The following is a 9,980-nucleotide window of genomic DNA, read 5'->3' as shown; positions in this document are numbered from 1 at the left end:
GTGAAACTATGATATTCAGTGGCTGCTGAAAATCCACATATCCATAATCCATACAAGGAGACTACAACCGTTTCATAGCACTGGGAGAAAAAATTTAAACAAAGCTGGGGTATAACTATATATTTTTAAACAAAATAAGAATGCGGCCCTGGTATTACGTTTTTGTTCTACTTTAAGGCCCCGTTCACATTGTCGCGATCCGACTTGGGGGGGCGACCTCCGAGGTCGCGGTGCGAGCAGCGCGCCGCGACCTCGGAGCGGCCGCCACGGACTTAATAACATTGAAGTCTATGGCGGTTGCCTCCGGGTCGCCCCAAAGAAGCTCCGGACCCTTTTTCTAAGTCGGAGCGACTTGTGTCGCTCCTATTAGAACGGGTCCGCAGCTTCCCTATGGAAGGCGACCTACGGCGACCTGTGAGGCGACCAGGTCGCCTCACAGGTCGCCTTAGTGTGAACGGGGACTAACTATTCCTAGAAGTGTTTGTTTTTTTTTTTGTTTTTTTTATTAATCTTTAAGTTTTCTAGGATGGCCATAGCATTAACTTTTTTAGGCATATCAAGAAAGCCAGCAAGTATTGAATTTTTTCAATAATTCCTTGTTGGTGGCAGGTCTTGGCCACAACCTTTTTTGGGTTTACAGTCAGAACACCCAAATCTAGTGTTTCAGTTTTGAAGAGGGTTAGTTGACATGCCCCCACTACCTTTTTATCTCATGAGATATGTCTGCTTGCTGCAACCATTATGCATATACATATACCTGCTACCACCATGTTAAGTTGTTTTTTGTATGCAGCAACATGAGTTTGATGTCCTTTTGGGGATCTAGGATGTCAACCTGCTAGGAGGGACTTGCCACTACCATCTTTGGGGGTGTAAGAAAGAAGGTCAACAAGCCACAAAATCATTCACCTTTCACTGCATTTTCATTTTTGTTAGACTAACCTTTTGCATAGGATATCTAAGTTTCCACTTCAGAAGGAGAAAGCAAGCTTTGTTTCAAAGTGCTGAAAATAATGTATACTTTATTACTGTTTGTCCTAGAATCAACAGGAAGGCCCAGTATAGACAGCTTGTCCTCGGATTCTTGGTTAGAAATGGAGGAAGAATCCTGTGATGCACATACGCTGGATGAGAAAGATGACCATGGAGAAAAGATATCCAAGCTATCAGGTGATGAATCCTTGACACCCAATAGTACACAGTCGGATGGCAAAGAGTCAGCAGAAAAGAAACAAAAGGCCACATTAATGCACTATTTAAAAAGGACTCTATCTAATGACTCTGATGAAAGCTCCAGGTCTGTTGTGCACAGTGACTTCCCAAAAACCCCATCAGAATCTCCATCTACAGAGGTGACTTCCAGATGGACACACCTAACAGAGTTTGAACTGAAGGGCTTGAAAGCCCTCGTGGAGAAACTAGAGTCTCTTCCTGAGAATAAGAAATGTGTTCCAGATGGATTAGAAAATCCACACGCTCTTCTGGAAGATATGAAGGTTGGTATAGTAATTTTATACTAGATATTTAAACAAAATAATCTTTATATATTAAACGCATGCTCTTTTTTCATTTGATTTCAAGTTTAATGGTGGTGTATTTTAGATTCAGTTGTATTTTAATTCAGTTGTATTTTAGATATAGTTCTGTCACAGAGGGAAAATGTTAATTTGATAATTTGACTTGCATTTGCTGCTGTTATCCTTATTCTGCCAAAAGTCTACCTAAACCCCCCAGAATTTTTTTTCGACTGAATCTGTGGTGGCAGCCATAGTTGTCAGTGGCTGGACTTCATTGGTGGAATGATAGGACCAGTAGCTTACATAACGATGATAAGGATATTTATACTTTCTGAATAATGCAGAGGAAGTGAAGGAACTCTGCATTTCTGGCAAGAGGAACATGGTATTTTCTGTACTTGCTGAAAATATTTTTTGGCCTGAAAAGTGAAAAGCAATGGAGCAACCAAATCTAAGGATTGGTGAGCTGCAGTGTATTTTGTTTTTGTTTTTTTTTGTGTTACTCTACTCCTATAAGGACCTAAAAATTTTTAGAACCATGATTCTGTCTCGAGTCTGGAGGTTTTCTTGATTCCTCTATAGGCCCCCAACCTAATCTAACTTAGAACCTCCCCATCAAGGAGCTGACTTACTTACCTCTTCAAAAATGGATGCATCATCCTCTGGTTTTTACTGGGCTCTATCGAAAAACTTTTCTGGTGCTTGGTGTGAGCTCTATGCTTAAAATGGGCCATACCGCTAGCATCTCTAATGTGAGTGTGTGGCCCTATTTAGGTTTATAGAGACTTGTTGAATAGTTGCTACCACCACCAGGGAGGATAAACTCCAAGGGTGTTTCATTGAGCAATAATTTTGATGGCAAGGTTATAAATTCAACTGCAAAAGGAAATGATGATCTGTATAGAGCATAGTTTCTTTTGGTACTACTTACTGTCCCTTTGCAGCTGATATGTTATACCTTCCATGCATTTCCATACCAGGCAGGTCGGGGATGCATAGTGCCATGATTGGGTTCTTTGTACTTTGTCTCCTTCTAGCCATGTCTAGAATGGAAAGCATGTAAAGACAGATGTGCTAGACTGGCATGGGCATACAAAGACAAACAACAATGGCCGTATAATAAGAAGCACATACATAGACTGTAATAAATGCAGCACTGTATTCATAATACATCATGGGGGATGGAAGGGGTGACGGACTGCACATTAGAACTACTACACTACAATGTTGCCTAACTAGTGGTATAAGGCTAGCTAGCAATTTGCAGCTATGTTCTTACAAGCAGATTCTGCCTCGGCGTGAACTTGCCTTTCCACAGAATATATCTTTCCACAGAGTAAGGCTTTGCAGTGAATTCCTTTTGGGTTTGTTTTTATGTTGTATGTTTTCTTAAATCTAAGAGACTTTACACCTGTAAAATTTTGTTAGAAAATTGACATTTTCAGAACATTAAACAAAATGATATAAGGGTTAAAGGAGATGATTCAATCTGTTTCAACCAGAGTGAGCGAAAAAAAAATCAAGACTGAAAACAATTTGTCGAATCTAATGGGAATGAACACCTTTCTATTCACTGAATTCGCTCCCCCAAGAAAAATTGTAACTAGACTTACACTTGCGCTTATCAAAGTTAATCTGAATGTAGAACATCTGTTGTACGAAAATTGAGCCATTGACTTGGCGCTCAAACAAAAATGTTTCAAAATTAGTCGAATCCATGAAGAGATGATGAAATGTTTGGACAAGCAGTGTTTGAGCTAAATTCTACAGGTGTAAGGCTAGCGTTTTGGAAACATGTTGCCGGTGTTCTAAAATTTTGTCGGACCCATGAAAATTCCGGACCTCATCACTTCGTCTGGTGCGAGCCCCGGTGCACATGCACACAAGACATTTTCAAGGTCCGATGAAATTCTAAGACTTAGCGAACAGCTGATTGAGAGGAGGAGGGGCTGAGGAGGGACGCACACACACCGCCACGGGAAAATTGCTGTCACGAGCGAACCAAAGATGCTGGAGACCCCAAAATTGTATCGCAGGTAGCCAAGACGCTCCCTTACAGCTGATAAAAATTTGAGGTCTCAGGGATGAAAGGGCACGGAGCAGTGACCGCGAGAACTGGGCCTCGGGGACACAGCTCCACGCCCTTTCATCCCCGAGACCCCAAATTTTTATCAGCTGTAGGGGAGCGTCTTGGCTACCTGCGATACAATTTTGGGGTCTCCAGCACCTGTAAGTTTTGGTAAAGCCAAGAGAAATGTCACTTGGTGGTTCTGCCAGTAACACACTTAAGTCTTAGGATGATGATGCATCTAGTGCATCTAAGAATATATGACAACAAAAACCTGATATAGCTATGGATAATACCATATTGTCCATACCCTAGAGCAGTGGTTTCCAAACTGCGGCCTGGAATCAGGTGTGGCTAATTGCTTGCCTTTATCTGGCCCTTGGGGCACTAATCTTCCCACTGAAAAGACACTATTCTGCCATCTAACACCAACAATGTAGCACCATTTCTTCCACTGACACCAAAAATGGGACACACTTCCTCTAACCTAATACCAAATGTGGCGATATTTACTCCTACTGATGCCAGAAAATTTTCCACTCCCACTGGCCACAATTCGGCCCTCCCAAAGTCTGAAGGACAGTAAACCGGCCCTTTGCTTAGAAAGTTTGGAGACCCCTGACTTAAAGGAATGTGATTTTATAGTCCTCAGAGATGGCTAAGAACAATGTAATTGATAACCGCCCAGGAAGTTGTAGGCTCACAAGATTACTGTCAAGATCAATAGTTTTTTCTCAAACGGCTATAACAATGCTTTCACCAGACAAAGGGACCCAAGTAAGAGAAGTTCATGGAGTCCACATATATTTAAAGAAGTACAGGCAAAGCTCGTTTGGCTCTACTTCTCCTGTGGATCACAGGAGTGCAGTTCATTCGGCACTCCTGTGACCCCTATTCAGCCGATAGCGGGCTAAAGTCTGCTGACGTCACACAGTCGGTCCAGGCTTGGGCAAAATCGCAACAATTGAGTTTGGAACCGCCCACATACCTGAACCGACACCCAGCTCAGCCTCTCAGCAAGTGGCTAAAAGCCTGAGCCGGCTGCTCCCGCCCCTCCACAGCCCAGCACTCTATCGAGCGCCTGGGGGGGGGGGGGGGGGGCAGGCAGACAGCTGCTAACTGAAAGTAGCTCTCTGCTCGGGGAGCTGTAAGAGCTGAGCCATCTGCAGTATTGGATCGCTCGGTTCTCAGTCTAAAGCTGGGTACACCCTATCCACTTTTGTTCCATTTCCTTTAGATTTACCTTCCAACTATAAAGTGCAAGAGCCTGTCTGATTGCATACAAATTGTAACTGTTTAGGTTTATCCACCATATTAAATGGTTTTGGTAAATTTAAAGGAAAAAATCTAAAGAAAATTGTATAGTGTGTATCCAGCTTTCGAGGCGCCGGGGGACAGATGCAGCATCGAACCGATGCCGCATCCAGCTAGGTAAGTATCAGCCTGGAAAAAAGTTAACCCCATAATTCTTTTAAAGTTTGTTACCCCCCAAAAATTAGGAAGCAATATATGTGCATGTATATATATGGGTGTGAGCCTTGCGCTGTCCTAAGAGTTATGGATGTAAATACCCTTGATGCTGCTTGTACCTATTACGGTTAACCGTGCAGTAGAAGAATTGAAAAAAATGGGGGGAGGTACCACGCTTCAAAGGTTCATTGTATTGTGTACAGTAGTAGTGAACAAATGTGTTAATAAAAAGTGGATAATAATTAAAATATTCAAACCTTGATAATGGATATAAAAATTAATCTAAATAAACCATTCCTATATGTCATCATATAGGACGCTAAGGCGTTTGATACAGTTCCCCATAAGCGCTTAATCTATAAAATAAGGTCTGCAGGTATCGACAGCAGGGTTTGCTTTTGGATACGGAACTGGCTAAAAGGCCGTGTCCAAAGGGTGGTAATAAACAGCGCGTACTCAGACTGGTCTGAGGTAGTAAGCGGGGTCCCCCAAGGCTCAGTCCTGGGTCCAACCTTGTTCAATTTATTCATAAACAACATTGAGGTCGGGGTCAGTAGTTCAATAGCAGTTTTTGCAGATGACACAAAATTGGGCAGGGCAATAACCACACAGCATGAAGCAGATATCCTACAGGATGACCTGGACAAAATAACGGAGTGGGCAACGACTTGGCAAATGAGGTTTAACGTGGAGAAGTGTAAGGTTTTGCACTTGGGGACTAGAAACATAAAAGCACAATACACGTTAGGAGGGGAACCCTTGGGGGAATCAAAAATGGAGAAAGATCTGGGAGTCTTGGTTGATGATAGACTAGGCAACAGCATGCAATGTCAAGCGGCAGCCGCCAAAGCTAGCAGAATATTAGCATGCATAAAGAAAGGGATGTATTCCAGAGATAAGACTATAATCCTTCCACTTTATAAAACTCTGGTCCAACCGCATCTGGAGTATTCTGTCCAGTTCTGGTCGCCAGTCCTCAGAAGGGATGTGTTGGAGCTGGAGAAAGTCCAGAGAAGGGCAACTAAACTAATTAGGGGATTGGAGGACCTTGATTATGAAGAGCGTCTACAATCACTTGATTTATTCTCCCTGGAGAAGAGACGCCTGAGGGGGGACATGATAGCAATTTTTAAATATCTCAATGGGGATCTCGGCTTAGAAAAAAAGCTGTTTAGTCGAAGGGATTGCATGAGGACTCGGGGGCATACAATGCGATTAGAGGAGAAGCGTTTTAACCTCAGGCAACGTGGGGGGTTCTTTACTGTTAGGGCTACAAGATTGTGGAATTCTCTACCACAAGAGGTGGTTTCTGCGGGTAGTATTGTGGCTTTCAAAAGACTATTGGACGTGCATCTCAAGGATCAGAACATTCAGGGGTATGTGAGATGATTACAGCCACACACACCTACTCAGGTTGAACTGGATGGACTATTGTCTTTATTCAACCTCACCTACTATGTAACTATGTAACTATCAAATACCCAATGTCAAATACATTCCATATATCTATAATTATAGTGCTCAAGTGGTGATGTACAGTATTCAATAACGGAAAACATATAAATATCTGACTGTAATAAAATGAATATATCAAATATTAAAGTGCTTAAGGTGATATGTGCAGTAAAAATTATATAGATATAAATATAAAATGTGCCAATAAAGTGTTCAGTGCAATATTCAAACCAAGATATACAGTTGCTGTATTGCACAACCTCCAAATAAAGTGCCAAATATGATATAAAGTGCTTAAGTGTCCCAAAATATCAAAAAAAGCATAGAGAGCTAATTATCCTCTTCCAAGTATCTCTATGAACTTTCTTCCACCTTTCCACCTTAGTGATAGTAGAGGGTGCTCTGTGGTGCTCTTCACCTGTGGGTGTGCTAAATGCTCACCTTAAATATTCAGGTATGGCGCCTTTAGATCTAGAAAAGATCTGTACTCTCCTCCTCTCCTTCTTGGGGTGTATGTGGTGGAGGGATGGTGGTATACTTCTCCTGCTCTGGACCAATTTGCGGGCCCTCCAGTACTACCTCGGATTACGTTGCGTTACGTCATGGTCGCTCTTGTGACTTCTTCAGGGGATCTCCTGAAGAAGTCGCATGAGCGACCGTGACGTAACACGTAGGGTGTAGCACCGGAAGTGGCATGCGGAACGGGAAAGTTTGACCCGCAGCTTTACAAAAACTTCTCAGAACGGCAATGTTTGTGAGTTGTTATGACTTTTATTTAATAAATTGATTGGATTGAATATACTACACTATATTGGCCCCTTATTTTGAGATGCGAGGTAGTACCGGAGGGCCCGCAAATTGGTCCAGAGCAGGAGAAGTATACCACCATCCCTCCACCACATACACCCTAAGAAGGAGAGGAGGAGAGTACAGATCTTTTCTAGATCTAAAGGTGCCATACCTGAATATTTAAGGTGAGCATTTAGCACACCCACAGGTGAAGAGCACCACAGAGCACCCTCTACTATCACTAAGGTGGAAGAAAATTCATAGAGATACTTGGAAGAGGATAATCAGCGCTCTATGCTTTTTTTGATATTTTGGGACACTTGAGCACTTTATATCATATTTGGCACTTTTTATTTGGAGGTTTTGCAATACAGCAACTGTATATCTTTATTTATATCTATATAATTTTTACTGCACATAATATCACGTTAAGCACTTTAATATTTAATATATTCATTTTATTAGTCAGATATTTGTTTCCCGCTATTGAATACTGTACATCACCACTTGAGCACTATAATTATTATTGATATATGGAATGTATTTGACATTGGTTATTTGATGACATATAGGAATGGTTTATTTAGATTTCTTTTTATATCCATTATCAAGGTCTGAATATTTTAATTATTATCCACTTTTTATTAACCTATTTGTTCACTAATACTGTACACAATACAATGAATCTTTGAAGCGTGGTACTCCCCCCCCCCCCCCCCCCCATTATATATATGTGCATGTTTTATGCATATTTTTAAAAAATCTACCCTTCAGAATTTTAATTGCTACTTTTTTACTTAAAATAAAAAAAAAATTGGTAATCCTACAAGTTCTGCTAGGATCCCATTTCAGACTGACCAAGACCAGCACAGAAGCAAATCTGCGCTTCTGTGGTCTGTTTGCATCCCTGTGATCATGGCTGGGGATACGTTGAATGGTGTGCCTGTATCTCCTCTGGTCCGTTTGGCCATACTTCCTCCTAGCTCATTAAGACAGTCTTCTTTAAATATACACAGTGGGGAAGTTCACTGCAACCAGCATGCCGGATTCTCTTGTGATAAATGCTAACGGCCACTATAGCCGCTAGCGATAATCACTGTCTTCTCCCAGCAGGCACGTTTCCCATGCCCTCCTGCCAGGAGAAGACAGTGTCCCGGCAGGAAAGATTCCCTTATCGACACTCTTTGTTGATGGGGGAAACCAAAATTTCTTTCCTGTGGTTGCAGAAACCGTCTATGGCAATTGCCAAACTTTGAACAGGTGTATCTCTTAAATCCTCCTACAGCACTACTCGGGAATATTTAATGGCAAACCAAACTCCAGAACAAGTATACAATATTTTGCGGTTTACCAGTTCTTAAAGGTGGTGGCTGCATTCTTCTCTTTTTGTCTGTCAATTAAGACCGCATGAAAGTTTAAAAAAAAATAAAAATACAGAAAGTATATACTAAATATACTTACTTGCCCCCATCCCCCAGCATCCACCCAGGACACCTAGGCAAAGGTGATGTGATGTCAATCACCAGATACATAGTATCTGGTGATCGCTACACTCCTGTACTGTGCTGGAGTGTCTTCCTGCCAGATTTAAGATACTCATTCCCTGGAATCCCACCGAGAAAACCAATGACGTCACACTCTGCAGTACAGAGACCAGGGTAAATATATATATATTATATCAACTTTTTTTTCCCCAACGGGTTTTCTATTCCTTCTTTGATCTCCTTTACGCCAGTGGTACCCATATATATGCGGCCTCTAGGCGTGTGGGCCTTAAGGCCCAAGAGTCTGCCTATATGTGTACCTGAATGTAAACCGAGCTGTGCCGAGCGCACACGCCCTGCGCGTTCCTGGCACAGTTACCGGCGGCTAAGGGAATCTCTTCGGGATCAGGACCTTTTGGATCATGTGGCTGTTATGACAGCCAATCGCGGCGGTCACATGGTCAGAAACCTCTTAACCACTTAAGCCCCGGAGGATTTGGCTGCTAAAAGACCAGGGGGTTTTTTGCGATTTTTTTTTTTACTGCGTGACTTTGACGGACAATTGCGCGGTCGTGCGACGCTGTACCTAAACGAATTTCACATCCTTTTTTTCCCACAAACAGAGCTTTCTTTTGGTGGTATTTGATCACCTGTGCGATTTTTTACACATGCGCTATAAACAAAAAAAGAGCGTAATTTTTGCAAAAATAACAATATTTTTCACTTTTTTTTTTATATGAAATTCCCCCCCCCCCCCCCCCAAAAAATGTAAAAATCAAAATTTAACATTTTCGGCCAAATTGTTTTACGCTACATATGTTTGGTAAAAAAAATTGCAAAAAGCGTATTTTGATTGGTTTGCGCAAAAGTTATCGCGTTTACTAACAAAGGGAAAGATTTTTGTCATTTTTGGTGTTTTTTTTTTTTTAACGAGTAATGGCGGCGATCTGCGATTTTTTTTTTTTTTTTTCGGTACTGCGACATTGCGGCGGACAGATCGGACCCTTGACTGACATTTTTGACACTTTTGGGGGTACCAGTGACATTACTGCAGTAATCAGTGCTATATATATATATATATGCACTGTTACTGCAAAAATGACACTGGCAGGGAAGGGGTTAACTTTATTGGACAGGGAGGGGTTAAGTGTGTCCTAGGGGCGTGTTTCTAACTGTGCAGGGACATGGCTATTGGTG

The 9,980-nt window shown here is 41.9% G+C and overlaps 1 protein-coding gene across 4 annotated transcripts in view; it reads left to right on the top strand.

Moving 5' to 3' along the window:
* KDM2B (lysine demethylase 2B) overlaps window positions 1-9,980 on the top strand; it is a 246,416-nt gene that overhangs the window by 126,713 nt on the left and 109,723 nt on the right. For all 4 annotated transcript variants that reach the window (XM_082244129.1, XM_082244128.1, XM_082244130.1 and 1 more), the window contains one exon: window positions 1,042-1,496. In XM_082244129.1, the coding sequence (XP_082100255.1) occupies window positions 1,042-1,496 (455 nt within the window). The remainder of the gene's footprint in view (window positions 1-1,041; window positions 1,497-9,980) is intronic.

The sequence above is a fragment of the Pelophylax lessonae genome (genome assembly GCF_965119305.1).
Source record: "Pelophylax lessonae genome assembly, chromosome: 1".
Taxonomy (NCBI): Eukaryota; Metazoa; Chordata; class Amphibia; order Anura; family Ranidae; genus Pelophylax; species Pelophylax lessonae.
The sequence above is the reverse complement of the archived record's forward strand: the minus strand, read 5'-3'. Positions and strand labels throughout refer to the sequence as shown.